At 34.2% G+C, this 17,623-nt stretch overlaps 1 protein-coding gene across 2 annotated transcripts in view; it reads right to left on the reverse strand.

Annotated features, from left to right (window-relative positions):
* Positions 1-17,623, reverse strand: part of PKHD1L1 (PKHD1 like 1) — a 141,677-nt gene that overhangs the window by 25,830 nt on the left and 98,224 nt on the right. For both annotated transcript variants that reach the window (XM_054692025.1, XM_037502668.2), the window contains exons 50-62: positions 16,858-17,049; positions 13,877-14,028; positions 12,805-12,964; positions 12,087-12,258; positions 10,510-10,598; positions 10,004-10,149; positions 8,099-8,228; positions 6,633-6,751; positions 5,338-5,467; positions 3,760-3,933; positions 2,851-2,954; positions 1,788-1,917; positions 912-1,033 (exon numbers count right to left, since the gene is read on the reverse strand). In XM_054692025.1, the coding sequence (XP_054548000.1) occupies positions 912-1,033; positions 1,788-1,917; positions 2,851-2,954; positions 3,760-3,933; positions 5,338-5,467; positions 6,633-6,751; positions 8,099-8,228; positions 10,004-10,149; positions 10,510-10,598; positions 12,087-12,258; positions 12,805-12,964; positions 13,877-14,028; positions 16,858-17,049 (1,820 nt within the window). The remainder of the gene's footprint in view (positions 1-911; positions 1,034-1,787; positions 1,918-2,850; positions 2,955-3,759; positions 3,934-5,337; positions 5,468-6,632; positions 6,752-8,098; positions 8,229-10,003; positions 10,150-10,509; positions 10,599-12,086; positions 12,259-12,804; positions 12,965-13,876; positions 14,029-16,857; positions 17,050-17,623) is intronic.

A 17,623-nucleotide genomic window follows, 5' to 3' on the forward strand; every position in this document is an offset into this window, starting at 1 on the left:
TCAATCCGCTGTGCCACCAGAGAGGCCCCTCTATTCAAGTTTATATTACAAATGAAGCCCTGCAGTTACCGTAGTTTATTGGGGTAAGACCAGCACTACATATGATACCTTAGACTTCATTCATTACACAACTGCATTAAAGAGATTTTTTTATACCAGTCACAAAATCCACTGGATGTACTTCAGTATTTATTAGTCACTGATCACATTCTAGTATTATAACAAGGTTACAGGATTTTATTACTCTTGCTGGTTAAATTCTATTGCCAATTTGATTTATTTAGAAAAAAGATAACTAAACTGGTTATAGTGGACCACAACATTCAACAGAGATGTTCACTAGTTTAAGTAGAATCCACTGTAATAAAACACTAGGCTAGCAAAATTGTTAAACCATTACTAAAAAAAATTATTTTATGAGTGAAGTTAAAGAATCAGAAAATGAAAAGCATACAGCACAGAAGATTTAGTTCTTGCCTTTGGTGTCAGCAAATAACCATTGGAAGTCAGCTAGCATTACGAGGCAAGAACCTGAAAGTGATAATTACTTAAAAAACATTTTTTTTTCTATTTAGGTAACACTGGTTTACAATACTGTATAAGATTCAGAGGTATAGGATCATACCACCCCCATCTCCAACATTCCTGAAAGTAATAATCAATGTTGGAAAAGCAAGAACATAAGAACTATTTAAACCAATGGAGAAAAACACAAAGTAAAACCCAATGGCAATTGGAGCTTGCAAAATCTTTTAAGAAAGTTAATCACTCTTTAATTACTCACTTTAGGAGTTCACAAGTTTTTATTTAAGGAAGAAACAGAATTCAATAACATTTTAAGATTCACAATTTCTACAGAATAAGAAAACTATACTCGATAATTTGGATAATTATAAATTTGTTTACATTACCTCAATTGCTGCATGCCAGAGAGTTGAACTTAGATCTTTTCTGTTCTGATAGGTTCCTGGCCAAACTGAAAGTGTAACCAAATTTCCTCGGACTTTGTTGGCATCCCCCCATATTCTAATGCCTGTAAAAAAAATTAAATCCTTCAAAATACATGTACATTTGTCCACTATGGGAGATACCATTCATTTTTCCCACAGAATAAATTTTCTAGTTTGAATCTGACAAACAAACCTCTTACATTATAGAGTGAGTCCTCTAAACCCTTAGATAGTGAAACTCTACTTCTTTAATAAATTCCTTGAGTTAGAATCTTCTGAAGGTGCTTGTTAAATAAATGGATTCACAAGCTCCACTTCAGCTTTAAATAAATACACACAAATATTATACATATTAAATGTTTGTATTATGTTACAAATGACATTCAAGAAAGGATAACCATCTAAAATAAAATATATAATTTCATAAGATAATAACCTTTATTTGTAAATAATCTTTTGGTTGATATGTGAGCAGCATTCAAAAGTCATAGTAATTTAAACTATGGTTGACTGGATACCTCACATAAGATGACAATCTGATATGTAATTCCAGAGCTGTCCTGTCCAATAGGGAAGCCACAGTCACATATGAGTACTTAAATGTAAAGTAAGTACATTTAAGCTGAGTACAATTAAAATAAGAAATCCAGCTCCTCAGTCACAGTAGCCATATGTCAAGGGCTCAATGACCATTGGTGGTTTAGTAACCACCATATGTACGCAGACACAGCCTTTTCTGTTATTCAGAGTGAACCATCAGACAGCAAGTTGGTATGAGTATATATACAAGACTGACTCAGAAAGATATATGATTGGAACAAAATATTATTATATTACCTTCTCCCACTGTAAAGTGAATGATGTTATCATCTATGTCCAATCCATCTGTCCCAAACACACCAATTGCTGGAGAAAAGCCATTGTGGAAAGCACAGCCTCGAACATAAGAGGAACCATGTTCTTGACTCTATGAAACATTAGGATTCAGTGAACATTTTCCAAACAAATTAAAAAAAAAAGATTAAAAAAATTTGAAGTAGATGATTATCAGGAAAGAAATCTTAATAAACAAAATTCCCAATCTATAATTCACTAAAGGAGATGATTTCCCAGTAGATCCTAGGAAATTTCCATATTAACTTGAATGCATTATGATTACAGAAAACAAAAATATCTCCTTATTTTAAATGCAGTTTGAAAAATTAAGTACTTTTCTATGCATGTATATGACTCTCATTACCTATAAAATGCTAAGGTACTAAAAACTATTTTTTAGAATAGTTTACTTTGGAATAAACAGATTTTTTTCTCAGTGAGTGAACTCATTTTTATTATAACACTCTTGGTATGGTCTGATTAGGTGCAAAAAGTATTTCTTAACCTTCAGATATATGCTCTAGAAAACCTTGAAAACAATGTAAATTTTTTCACCTCTACCATACCACCCATGTTCATTACGAAAAATGATACTCTAAGCAAGAGGTTACAATCCAAAAGTCCATAAGAACCTATCAATGGGTAGGTTAGGGGACTCAATTTTAAACCAACATGATTATTTTTTTATTTTCAAAAGAAAATAAAAGGCCCTCTTCCCACTTTTGACAGTTATTGTAATATAAATGGAGATGTGAAATACTATTATAGCTCTTCATTTATTTTGTTTTCGTGCTCTTTTTCTGATTTTTTAACTAATCTTATATGCACAAAATGAGTGGAAAAATGAGTGGAATAAAATGCTACAAGAATCTAAGAAAACTTATAAGAAATAAACCTCACAAAGTTTTATTATCCTAGATTATAGTCTCAGCAATTCTAAGATTTTGTTTAGTAACATTAAATAGAAATAAAATAAAAATATTTTATTTTTGAATTATGCAAAAATGAAAAATAATGTACAAACCTGTCCTAGATTAAGAAATGTTACAGCGTATCTTGGATCTGTGCCATCCCTGAAGCCTTCCTGTCCACTGTGATAAAATTCCACATTACTTATTCTTGCATTTCCTGCAGGGGTTGGGGATAAGGAGAGGAAGAGTCAATGAGAATATTTGTGTAAAACTATAAGGGATAATTCAACTTTCCAAATTCCAATTTGTTTTCAACATTTTTCATGGAAATCCTTGCTACTTTAATCCAAATAGGAAGTATTTCTGAGCTTTTTAACTTCCCTCCCCTAGAAACTTCTTAGATTTAGACCTTTTTTCCCTATTAGCCTCCACTGGCCATGAAGTTTTTGTACCACAGAAATACTATCTGTCTCTTAGTGTATGGTGACTCCTTTGGAAGAGCACACATCATTGTTTAGTAAAGGTTTTTTTTTTTGTTTGTTTGTTTGTTTGAAGATTTATTTGTTTATACAAGCACTGGGTACAGTCAGAAGTGCGGGAGGGTGAGAGAATTCACCAGAGCCAGAGTGGGGAACAGAGCAGGCAGAAGGACCGAAGTACACTGCTGAGGGGAGCAGCGGGCGGCAGGAGAGGTCTGCGCGCCATGTGGGACCCTCCTCCGGTGGCCGGGGAGCAGCCTGGGATCGAACTGGCACTGCAGAGGCTGCGGGCAGCTTCGCAACCCAGCCCTCAACCACTGCGCCACCGGGGAGGCCCTAGTTTGATCACTTTTATTGTATATCTTCATACATAGAATAATGTTAGGGATCTGGTTTTGGAAAGTAGTACCTGAGTTACACAAACCCTCCCAAAGCTTTATTTGTCCACATGATCCTATAAAGAAGTGAGAATTATTTAAGTACTAAGCATAGAAGGTATCATGCCATATTGAATTTAGAAAAATAAATTAAAATTGTACCAACCTTTAAATGTCGTCATATTTTCAGTGAATGAGCTGACCAGGATGTGTGCACCAAAAGATTCCTCGAACCAACCTGGATAATCTTCACCAACTATTTTGATGTTTCGACTCAGTATCCCAACATCAGCTGCTAATGTGTAGCTCTGATCTGTTTCAGGAACATGGTACCTTTCACCTGTAACAAAAGACAGCTAGATTATTAGCAGTTCTGTGAAATACCTGTTTTGATTAGTTACTTTGTAGTTCACAGGCCACATAACTTTCTAATATGCCAGAAGTCAACACAAATAAATGTAAATTTATTAGTTTTCTATGCTGAAATGTACATAGATGGCAGATTAAAATTATACTTTATTTAGAAAATGAAATATAATAAAAAGCATTTATTTTGTTTACACCAAAAAGATGATTGAAAAAATAAAGTTATTGCATGATTAGTAGTTTGGATTCAAGTCAAATTACATATTAAAACAAAGATATAAGGCATGGCGAGAAGTTGACTGTAATTTTAATAGAAAAGTAATGAGGAAGACTAGAATTTGCCTGAGGCCACGCAGAGAATCAGTAACACATAGATATTATCTCTCCTGGGGCCTCAGCCTAGGCTTTTCTTTCTTTTCCTGAGGCATATTTTATATCATAATTCTTTATAAATATGTAGCAATATATCAAACACCATCTGTATATTTACACCTTAATAATTGGAAAAAAATCTATATTCTACTTTTCTAGAAATCTTATTCAAAACCTCAACAAGCAGGTGCATTTCAAATAAAGGGAAATGTTTGAATAGTGTAAATAAAAGAATCTATATTATCAAACTTGAAAAATCATTTGCTTTATGATTAAATCTTCAATGAAATCTTTTCTTTCTATTTAAAGAAAGGTGACAGCATTATAGACACATGAGCTTCTATTAAAATGCTGCTTTCAAAAATTCTTTAAGGTTCTTTTTTTGTGTGGATGGTATATTTACCTTCCTACCATGTTGTCTTAGAGCAGATTTCTCATGAGAATCAGAGGTATCTGAATGGCTTTCTAACATTACACTCTTGTCTGCTTCTGCTTTCACTTTCTGGGATTCAGATGATGGTAGCATATAAAATAGGGAGAGGCTGGGATGCTGGGAAAGCCCTGGCCTTCCTCTCTCCTTGAGAAGAACAGTTTTGCTATTTCATTATACCTTGTCTGTATGTAGTTATAGTTGAGGAATGTTTTAATGAAACAAATTAGGACAAATATGCTTCTGGATCAGAGGTTCTCAAATTTCCGTGTACATAAGAATCACCTAGAAGCTTGCCTAAAAAAGTGACATTCTTACCTGATACATTGTGATACAGTAGTCTTCTCTCATATTTGCTGAATGAATGAATAAATGAATGAATGCAGATGAAACTATTGGTAGCCAACACATAAATAGTAGCACCCTTGGGTATCAAATCTGAGTGAAATGCTCCTCAAATATATTTGGGAGTTGTTTTTTTATCAAATAAATGTAATTACAAAGGAGAACATTAAAAATGTGAGTAATTCACACTTGGTTATTACACATTTACTTGGTTAAAGAACAGCCACTTACCAAGGTGAGTATAGGAAAGAGTCTCATTGAGAATAAGAATTTTGTGATCATGCAGGATTTTAACAATACTTCTAGTTTCTGTCTGGTGGACATCATAGCTTGTGGTTGTTATTACAATCTCTTCTCCCTCCTTAGAAAAATTCAAGTTAGCAAGTTTAGCTGGAAACAATTTTAAAAATATGTTTATATTTCTTAAGAACTATTAAACAACTCTAATTTATATCTGATTAGCAATTATGGTTTTATCAGAAAGAACAAACTATTGCTATGCATGCCTAGAATCCTTGAGAAGGCCATTTTTGTCCCTATGTAAATTACCTGCTACCCATACCATGGCAATCTCTATCACACTACCTGTTTATTTCCATTATCACCCAGATTACAAGTGAAATCAATACATATTTATTTGCTCATTTAGTGTCTGCTTCTTGTACCCCACTGCAAACTCCACTCCAGTTTGACCAATTTCTTCAGTAAGCATCCTCAATAGCTAGGAAAACAACTGGTCCTTGGTTAATTACTTATTGAAAAAATAATTATGTTGAAAATATTAATCATACAAACAAAAATATTAATTGGATAAATAATAGGGATATTGTAATCATTTGATTATTGTTAATCACAAACAAGAATATATTGCAAGTAGATTACAATATGTCCCAATAAATTCTCCTTCTGTTTACTGATTTTAAACTGTTTAGAAAGTCAACCCATATAATTTTATGATTTTTACTGATTTACTAAACTTCTTTGTGTGACTTTAAAGCTCATTCTTAGCAAAAGAGAACTGGCTGAGATCTGAGAGCTCGGAAAGGGCTCTCCATTTCTCTGACCCTTCAGGATTCAAAATAGTATTTGCTTATCATGTCAGCCCCTGATTTATGCACACCATGAAGTACAATGAAGGTAGAAATTGCCATTGTTCACATTTTACCAAAATCCCTCATTTAACACATGTATTATGTGAATATCACTTAGCATCAGATTTTTTTTTCTTTCCAAAGGTTTAACATAGGAAGCTATAAATTAAAATTAGCTAACCAACATAACAATAAAATGTACCTAAAATAATTCCATTTTCTGTTTTGTAAGAAATGTAATGAGCAAATATTTTTTACCCAAGGACCTGGAGACCACAATTTTAAAATCTCTACCAGCAGGTCAGCTTTTTGAGTTCTAGTTAATTGCAAAATATACATTTCTCATTTGGTTAATCACAGAAGAAAGTAAATATCCATGAGAATAAAGAAGAAAACTTCTAAAGGTTCACTTCCCAAGAAGTACATTTTCTCTACCTGCCAATCGACAGCATCCACCAGAGATAGGACTTTGGAACCTGCCTCCGAGGTTTCTGAGAGCTTAGTTTTATATACTGATCTTGGAATTCCATGAAGATCCAGCTCACCAAATACCCCTGGGGGGAAAAATATACACTCTATGAGTTAGGTGCCAATATAAAATGAAACCGCTTATTGATTAATTTTAACAGATAATTGAACATTTTAGAATGAATGAAAAGAATATGGGCAATCTGCTCAGAGCTGTCAATGGTTTTGGCCATTTGAACCACCTTTTATGGAATCCAGTCCATAGAGATTAAAGCCAGTGCACAAGGATACATGAATAAGGATGTTTATACAACAATGTTGGAAATACTAGAAAACTACAATTAATCCACATGTATGTTGATAAGAATGGTGAAAAAAATGCAACTGACACAGTTGCATTAAAAAGCTATAGAAATAAAGAATTTTATCTATAAGTATTGATCTAGAAAGCTGTCTATAATATGTTAACTGAAAAAATAAAATCGAGTAATATATTTAGTTTGATCAACTTTTTATATAAGGCATAATACCACCATCACAACAAATCAATATATGGAATATGAATATAGGTATAGATAAAAACAATGCAAAACAAAAATTGTTAACTAATGGTAGTTTCCTAAAGAGACGTTATAATCAGAAAGATATATATTTTTTCAAGATATTCTGTGTTGTTCAAAATGTTACTTTTGAAATAAAAAATAAACACATAAAAGTAATTTGACTGCCTGGAGACATTTGCCAGTGGATAGATGACTAATTCAATCTCACGCCATTTCTTATCCACCTATTTACTGATTGTCACTGTTTTAGAAATTGTACAGTGGAGCAAATGCAGCATATCCTTGTATATGTCTTTTAAATTAATAGTGCTAGTATTAACAAAAGCAGCTATTAGTTGTAACCAAACTAGACCTTCTCAGATCCTTTGCTTTTAGGCTCAAGTAGGAATGCATAGGGTCATACAAATGCAACTGTTAAAGTTTAATAGTTGTGATTGGCTAACTGATAGCAGCGTCTACCACTTCACAGATTATTAATACTGTAAATGGAATATGTAAAAAACGTACCTTTTAAGGGAAAAGCAATAAAATATGAAAAGTACCATTGTTAACATAAAGGAAAGATTATGAAGAAAACTAGATTGGAGAAGTAATACATATATATAATATATATATGCAGATATTTGTTAATGTTAGTTTCGTAATGAGTTACATTTTGGTTTAAAGTATCCACATCTACATCTACTTTAATGGGACATAATTTTATTTTTAAATGTCTCTGCTACTTTTATATTCCTACACCTTATATAAATGTCTGTGACAGTTTCTGATACCATAACATCATAAACTGATAGCAATTACTCTAGTGCTGTATGTTTTAAGATAGATTTTCAAAACCGATCTGACACTTTGGTAACTGGAAACTCATACCTAAGACCTTTGATCCTTGATTTGGTCCTTCTGGAAGAGCCCACTCTGGAGTAGAATGATTTCCTCTAAGAACAATCTGCAATTCTCCTTTAAAAGGATTATCTTCCCAGCCACCAATTAATCTACCTCCCTGCAATGAAGCAGAAAATTGTTAACACTTAAAAATTGAGTAGAAAAAAAATTTACATAAAGAAGGAATTAGGAAGTTTCTGACATTCTCTGCTAAAAAAAAGGAATGAATTTCATTGCACAAAGAACAGCACTGTAACTGAAAGTGACCTTAATTTAACCCACTCACTCACTTTAGAATAGGCAGTCTGAAGGACTTTTTCCATTTAACAAATTCAATAATCTGTATAATGTCAGAAGTGCATCTAGATGAACTTCTAAGTCACAAGCTATTACTGTTTGAACAGAGGACATTGTATTTTAGCATAATATGGCATATGTAAAATAAACTCTTCATAATTAGATCAAAGCTATGCTGTTTATGAGACATCATTGTTAATAGCTATTATTAAATGCTTGCTAGTTTTATGTTGGGTATAATATTTATGATTATATATCACTTTATTTTACATTAAATCCATGAACATGTTATTATTATTTTAATTTCATAGGTGAAAAAATTGATGCCGAAAGAAGTCAAATAACTTACCCATAGCTACCCACCCACCAACAGTGAGGTAAGGATTCAATCATAGCTTTAATTGACCTCAAAGGCTATGCACCTAGTTGAACTACTACAGATCTTTAAGTCATTGAAGACCTAGTTTTCTTTAAAAAACCTACAGAGACTTTTATTTTTTATGGTAAATAATAGCTTTTTGGTTAGATCATTCTTTTCTTTTTTTCTTTTTAAATTTTTTAAATTATTTTTTGCATCACTGTTCATTATTAAATAATATTTGCTTCCCCCATCAAGGTGTAGTCCCCATAGAATTTCCTTTACCAATGCACCCGTGCACCATCACCACAGTCTCCTGTACTCCTCTCTCCCTCCCTCTAATTCCTTTCCCATTCGCAGCAACATGGATGGAGCTGGAAGGAATTATGCTCAGTGAAACAAGTCAGAAGAAAAAAGAAAAATATCAGATGGTTTCACTTCTAGGAGGAATAGAGGGGAACCAAATAAGACATCAGTGTAAAAAAAAATAATAATACAAAACACAACAAGACCATTCTTTTAAATGAGCAATAATAAAAGACTGCTAGCACCGCTAAGCTGATTTCATTTGTTACATGTTCAAGAACATATGAGTTTATGAGAAAATGAGGTGATTGTTCCAAACAACTGAAATATTTTTACTGGTGTGATCCAATTTTCATAGTTCCATCTTTGGACCTTCATTTTAAGAAATATTGACTTAAATTCATTTAAATTTTTTCCAGAACAATTCAGAATTCTTTTCCAGTTTGAACAAGTCATTAGCTTACTTTTACCTGATAATACAAATATGAAAATGGGCAAACTCACAGTAGTAGCATGATAATTACTCCTTAAAGAATATTTAGTCTACGATTTAAAGGAGAGCAGAAATGAGTCATATAATAACGGGGATACATTAACAAAATACAGCTATATCATCATTAGGCTGATTTTTGATGCAAACATCCCAGAGGGTAATTAAATGACCCACATTGTATAAGGTACCACCACACCTAGGCTATATGCGGCCATGTATTGACTATGTCCTATGTGTGGTCTGTCATTGACCAAAAGTCCTTGATGACTTAATTGAACTTAGATGGGCTTTATGAACTTACATGCATTTCATGGGCTAGAGTCAGTTGTGATTTTATTTGCATCAATTGAACATGCTTTCTTACAACTTGCTCAGGTAAATCTCCAACATTTTAGAATTTGATTAATTAGTGTATAAATTACAAGAGCCTCACTCTTACCTGTAATAATATGTATGTAGCATTTAAAACAACTTTCCTGTAAGAAACTTCTGCAGCTCCCAAATGCTTGTCTTCCAGTTCTAGAACCCCCCAAATAATAAGTCTTTCCATTGGTGGGATATCTGTGTCTGCCACAATCCATGTTCCTATAAAACAATGTTTTAATGTAAAATAATAACAATTCATAGGCTATAGTCTGCAGATGAAACATTGACAAAATTAGCAGTGAGTCTTGGTTTTGAGTTTGTCACCATTTTCCACACAATGACTGATTCTTGACTCTCCCAGAAGATCTAGGATTCTCAGTATTAAGGTTTAAATCCACATGAAACCCAGAAGGTTAAGTCTATTACGCAGGACACAATAATACTGATAGACTCCATCTTCACCTCCACCCTTTCCTTTCACCTTAACTGCATAAGGGTGAAACACTAAATATTGTAGCTTTTAACTTAAAAATGTTTCAAAAACTCAAGCATTTTATTTCTTTCTGTGCATGGATTTACCTTCAGGAATAACCACATTTGCTCCTGGATGAGGTATGGTATAATTATTTTCTTGAGATGATTGCCAAAAAGAATTATTTGACCATAAGCTGAAAAGAGAAGTATTTCCATTAAATATCAGCTCTGTATTTAATGACCATCTCCTTAGGGTGTAGCACTATATCACATGTTTTAAGGATGTCAGAATGCAAGTTAGAGAGTTTACAACTTCATGAGAGAGGCTAATATGTGCAGTGAGTAAAACATTCAATACGCAAAAACTACTTATCTAGTTTTTTGCTCCATTGAAGAACATTTGTTTCCATCCACAATTTGAATCACTTTTTCTCCCACTAAGTCCTTATTGTGATACCTTTAAGTTGTTCTAATGTGTAATTTATTTAATTTCCTACTGTGGTAGAAAAGTGAAAAGAACCATATCCACCTTTGTCCATTTAAAGTTGTTACATATGTTGTTAATTAACACCTTAAGCATGGTGTTAATTCATCAGGACAAGGATAGGAGAGTAGTGGGCTAGATTCTGTGAAGGGAGGGGTAGGAAAAATGTTTTCTGAATGAGTCAATGAGGTTAGTCCCCTTGGTCTGGGGGTGGGGATGGCAGGCCTGTATCCAGAATAAAGCTTATTTTAAATGAAAATGAATGGACATTGGGGGAGTGATAGTTTCCACTTTTCAACACTGTACCTTCTAGAAACTACGTCAGTGAAAAATTGGTATAATATTTATTATAAAGTTGATTATATTTTCCACTGGAAAATGTTCAAAATCAAAAGATAGCACATTTATTTTTACCTGTAAGAATTAACTTATATTGATGAAGCTAAAATTTAAAATATAATGAAATAAGTTGTATTAGAAGTTTTAACCATGAGTAAGAGCTCTCACTCAGAAAACAATGTATTCATGAAAAAATTGAGGTTTTGGTGCTGTTCTGCGTGTGCCATGAAATTCTCTGATATCAGGTAATTCATTCAGGGTCACTGTACTTCAGCTTGCTCACATAGGTAATACGAGAGGTGGTCTAATAAGTCAGATCTAATATGCAAGTCTGAGCTTACCAGTAACTTTCACACATATTCTGAGATTTTTTTCATTTTCTCATCAGGGTGGAATAAACAGTCAAGTGAGGACCTCCTGGTGGTGCAAGGGGTTAAATCACAGCACTATGAAGCTATCGCCAGCCACTGCAGCATGAGTTCAATCCCCAGCACCCACATGGCATGGGTTAGCACCCACATGGTGTGCAGTTAGCACCCATATGGCGTGGCAGACCTCTCCTTTCTCACTGGCTTCTCCCCTCAGCAGTGTATATCAGTCGATCTGCCTGTTCTGCGGCCCACTCTGGTGAATCCTCTCACCCCTTACCTCCACACTCTGGCCTACACCCCAGTTCTTGTATGCATAAATAAGTTTTTTAAAAGTTAAAAAAAAGAGTCAAGTGAAGCAATAAGTGGGAAAGCATTTTGTGACCTACACACATTGTGTAGAAGGACATGTCTTCCTCACCTAGGAGTCACATGAAAGTGATTATTATGTCACAGCTATTGGAGTATTAGTAATCACAAGGCCTATATACTTATATGTGGCTGGTCGCTTCCGGGGAGTTGATTTTCTTGATGGGGGATGCATAGGAAAGCAATCTTGGAGAGCACAGCAGTAAGCCTGGAAGTTAATAACAACATCTTTCACATCAGGATCCAGGGTCCCAGAAATGGATTGGTTCCGAGGAAGGTCATTTCTTCCTGAGACTGAAAGTGAAGTAAAAGCAATTTTAGTTAACATAATGATCAAAATATTTGAATGTTAAAAAAATCATAGCAATTTGAAAATAGTCTTCAGACGGTTTCTTGGCATAACTCAAATATATGAAATAGCTATGGAGAAATTCTCACAAAATGCACCTCTTACTGAAAAGCACATAAGTCAAAATAGCCTGACAAAACACTCAAACTTTAGAATTCAGTTAAACTTTATTCTTGAATAGTTTTACTTTCCAAAATAATTAAATGATAAAAATAGAAACAATATATATGACACTTTTATTGTATTCATTTCCTCTCACTTTGTGAAATAAAAAGAATTGGTGCCATCTCCAAATATAAATTGTAAGTTCTTAATTCAAGGATTTTTCCAACATAAATTTTGTCTCCAGTGCTTTTGTTCCTCAAATATCTACTGGATTCTGCTATATACTGAGCACTACAAATATAATATATTTGTCCATTAAGCAATTTTTCTCCTCCTTTACATGAAGCTTTAGACAAAACAATCACTTCTGCCCAATGTATTCATACCCAAGTAATATAGAGTACTAGTGTTAGCTTCAAGGTGCCAGTCTCCATTTTTGCTAGTATTCCAGTTCAGTGGGTTTGAAGAGCCATTCCTCATATCAATAATATTAAACATATCAGAGTTTTGTGTGAAGTTATGAGATATGATTACATAGTCTTCTTCCTGTAAGTTGGTAAAAATAAGTGTGACTAGTTTAATGTTTATACCCTGCATGATACATTAATTTGATGAAATTAATTAGCCCCTGTATTAGCACTTATTTGTTTTTAATCATGCATTTATATTTTTTCTTATTAACATTTAATATATCTATGGCAATAATGGTAACTCTAATATCACTAGGAAAGCCCTTCTCTCTCCTCTCTCCCTCCCTCTTCCCTTCCTCTCTCTCTATCTACATATACACATACTCACCAACATATGTGTGTATTTAAACAATATTTCATTTCTATAACATTTAAAACAATGCTAGGCATTTTTATTTTGGCTGCACTCAAATGTAGTACAGGCAGGAGAACATAAAAAGACAGTTCAGGTGAAAGCCATCTTTAACTGGCTACTGTTAAAGATGGTAATATGATCAGAGTAAATTTAAAGGCAACTTACACTTCATCAAAAATGCTTATATCTTAAAAACTTGAAAGTAAATATAAATAAAATGTGAGACTCAGACAGAGCAAGGTAGTGGGCATACAGGACATGGCTTGTTATATTCTGTGTTTATATATTTCACAATAAAGATAATGAAACCATTAACTGCTACCTGAAACATCATAGGCAGTAAAAAAATGATATTATCATGATACTAATTATAGGACAGAAGCTTAGTGCTGTGGGTTTATGGCAGAATAATTGTTTACTTCTGATTCTTAAACAAGTTGCTTTGGGTTGCTATGTTTTGGCTTTCTTAGATTTAAGATGGGTCATGGAAAGTGAGCAGGACTTTGGCAAATCTATATTGGAGGCAAGGACATTCTCAGCCCAACACTTGGGGTAAGGATGAGAGCATAGACTACATGTGAGTACTATGCAGTCATAATTACTGTAAGATGGATTTTCTAGCCCCTTGTTTACCTTAAAGCCATAGAAGGTAGATGTATATGATATATTGGCTACATGATCTACACCTTTAAAGTACCAGTTAATATGCTTGGCGTTTGGAATGAGAGCCATCCATCCTGACATGTGAGTCAGTCGTTTCTTCTGAAAGGGAATAATGCTTGTGCCTGTAAGGAAACATGAAATAAATAACAGCAATTGCGACCTCACAGAAATGTCTCATTTTCTGAAGGTTAATGTAAAATATCTGTCTGGTCTATGGAAGTCTCTAAGAGTTCAGTACAGTATTTTGTTTCTCATATTCTGAATATCTTTAACTGAAAGCCCCAATGTTGACACACTTAATGGAAACATAAAATGCTTCCTCACTTGGAATTTTGAACTGAGGCAACACCTTTATTTAGGGACAGTTAAATTGAAACATGGTACCAATTTATAAGACAAAACTGATTAAATATATTAATGATTCTTCAACTATCACGGATCTAAAATATAATTTCATTTCCATTTTTTAAGAACTATATTCTTCAGAATTCTTGTGACTATGCAGACATAAACTCGGATTCATTACTAGACTCTATTCTACTTGTTAAGTTAATGAGTTAACAATTACTAATGGAAAGTTTTGATTTGAAATCTTAAAAGGAACTAAGTTACATCCAGACCTAACCCTATCACTGGCCATGATACCTAAATTTTGTGAATGCCAAACTTGGACCCAAACTATGGGAAAATTACATAATTTCATCATGAGATAGAGCTTGAAAACTTCAGTAGAAGATTCAAAAAAATCTCATATAATTTAAAGAAAAGATAGGTAATTAGTCATTCTTTCCATTTCTGAAGGAATTTTGTTTTAAACGGGCAACCTCTTCATTTACAAATTTAAAGAGGAAAAGTTAGAAGCAAGCTTACAAAATTAACTGTCATCCTTTTTATTTTGGAGGAGGGAGAGAAAAATAATAATTCAGAATCAAGCCAAAAAAATAATCCAGTATCAAAAGGAACCAAATTCATTAATTACTAGACTTAAGTATTAGGATTAGATTTGAAAGGGTCATGAGCACAGGCACTAAAAATTTATGGTTCCAAAAATACTCAAGTATATGAGAACTCTGACAATGTGGGTACTGTCAGTAAATATCCACACTTCCTTTTTAAGACATTGCAGACAGTTCCTCACCCTGTGGGTGTTGGATGACTTTCTTGCAGAATGACACTTGCAAAGGTTTGAGAAGTCCTTGCTGCATGAGGCTGGCTGTCTAAGGCCTCTGCCTTCCAGCCTCTGACATGACAGTGAAGCGCCTCCCCCAGCAGTTCCCCCTTCACTCTGAAAACTATAATGTACACATGGATCAGCCCCAATTCAACCTTGGGAAGGAGGAAAGTCCACTGGATCCTCACCATCAAGCAGAGCCACCCAGCTGAACCCAGCATAGATCAAACAAGACATGTCAATCAAAATAAATGACTTAGGTTTAAGTTACTGAATTTCGAGAGCCTGTGACAAAACAATTGCTGCCAAATAAGAGTCAATTAAAATTATACAAAACTTCTAGAATTTGTTTCTTTATTTGGCAGGCCCAATCTCCACTGAAGATTTCTAATGTATGGAATTACATTTTAAGCTGACATTCCTTGACAGTACAGTTTTATAAGTAAAACATTTTCATGGTTCCTAGTTATTTGTGTTTTTCTTGGCTGTACTTATTCTATTCTCATCATGTTAATTTAAGCATTCTGAAGTGAAATACAAACTCCTTGAAGCTGATATTAAAAAAAAAGTATCATTAGGGCCTCCCTGGTGGTGCAGGCAGTTGAACGCCGCACTGTGAAGGTGTCCGCAGCCTCTGCAGCACGGGTTCAATACCGGCCGCCCAGCGAGAATACCACATGGCGAAGCAGACGTTTCCTGTTTTGCCCACTGCTCCCCTCAACAGTGTATTTCATCAGTCTGCCTGTTCTGTTCCCTGCTTTGTCTCTGGTGAATCCTCTCACTCTCCTGCGCATCTGGCCTGTATCCCAGTTCTTGTATAAATAAATAAATCTTAAAAAAAAATAGTATCATTAAAGGTAAATGTCTCAAATTAATTTGCCATCTATTCTAACTTCACATATATATTTACATAATGGGACATCATATCTGACATGCTTTGAGAATGACATATAAAGATAAATGTAAAGTTATACTAAATTTCTCCTCTGATCTAGTATACTTATTGAACTTTTGATTCATTTAAAATACATATAAAGTCAATGCAAATGAACTATTTTTTCTGTTTTTAATTTTTAGTAGTAACTTAATTTATTTAATTTCAATGGAAATACAATAAAAAGTCAAACTTGCCTAATTATTAAAGTTGATTAAGTCTTCACGTCATGTTAAAAAGTGCCTGCTATGGTGCATTCTTTACTCTGCAATATTTTTTTAAAGATTTATTTATTAATACATACAAGAACTGGGGTACAGGCCAGAGGTATGTGTGTGTGGAGGTGGGTGAAAGGATTCACCAGAGACAGAGTGGGGAACAGAACAAGTGGATCAACTGAAATACACTGCTAAGGGAAGCAGCAGGTGAGTCAGGAGAGGTCTGTTGTGCCATGTGGTTAGCAACCTGGCCTCGGATCCAACTCATGCAGCAGTGGCTGAGGATAGCTTCATAGGTTGCGTCTTAACCCCTTGCACCCCCAGGGAGGCTCTTTACTCTGCAATATTGCTTGAGTGCTGCAATGAATTTCATCTCATTCAATACTTACTGAGTCCTTTTAGTTACAATGTCTTTTTTGTGGCAGAAATATAAGTTAACCGATGTTACTCTCAATATATTCACAGTTTAGCAGTTAAACAGAACACTTAACTTTTGAAGGGTGAATGAAATCCAAGCACACAGAGACACTACAAGAAAGCTACAACCTCAAAAATTCAGAAATACAAGACCATGAAATTTAGAAAAATACACCTAAATTAGTAATTTAAATTATTACAGTTCACTTACCAAAGGAGTCTGAGAGAACCACATCTTTTTCCAGCAGTGATCCTGGAGAAGGCTTGTTGAATGCTAAACGGTGGAAACTGACTGAAGCGTCACAGACAGACCCAGGGAAGCCAATGCTCCACTGGGCGTCTTGAGTGCAGTGAGAAGGGTCCAGCAGTGAGCTATGGGGAAGGACAGTATGTCCTTCATGACCTTGGAAATGAACACAAACAGCATATTTTCTATTTCATGTTAGAAAATGAATACACCAACTAGTCTATAATGTACAGACATGATGACCCATAGGACCACTAATGAAATCTAAATGGCTTGGTAATTTTTGGCCAGGGGTGAGGAGAGCTAGCAGAGTGGACTCCAGTCAGGAAGTTTATTGTGGATGTAGCTGAAACACAGGATCTGAAGCGCCCTTGAGAACCAATGTAGGGGATGGGGAGTGGGATTAGTAACTTAGTCAAGGACATGTGGAAAGATTCAAGTTCAGGCAGTCTGACGAAAGAATCTGTACTCTTAACTAACAGACTGCCAACTGACATTAAACATCTCAGCTGAATTAAATAAAATAATAAAGATTAACACAAAGGTTTGTATATTAGAATCATTCAAGTGTTCTTTCTTTCAAAGTCACAATTAGAACAGGAGACAAAGCCAACTGCTATAGTTGTAAATATAGTCTGTAAATTTAGTCTGTAAAAAACGCAGTCTGTTTCTAAGTTGAGATGACTCTTCACCTTTCAAAAGTAAATTGTTATCTGTAGTCTTATCAATT

The sequence above is a fragment of the Talpa occidentalis genome, unplaced genomic scaffold (genome assembly GCF_014898055.3).
Source record: "Talpa occidentalis isolate TD23 unplaced genomic scaffold, MPIMG_talOcc4v2.1, whole genome shotgun sequence".
NCBI classification, from domain to species: Eukaryota; Metazoa; Chordata; class Mammalia; order Eulipotyphla; family Talpidae; genus Talpa; species Talpa occidentalis.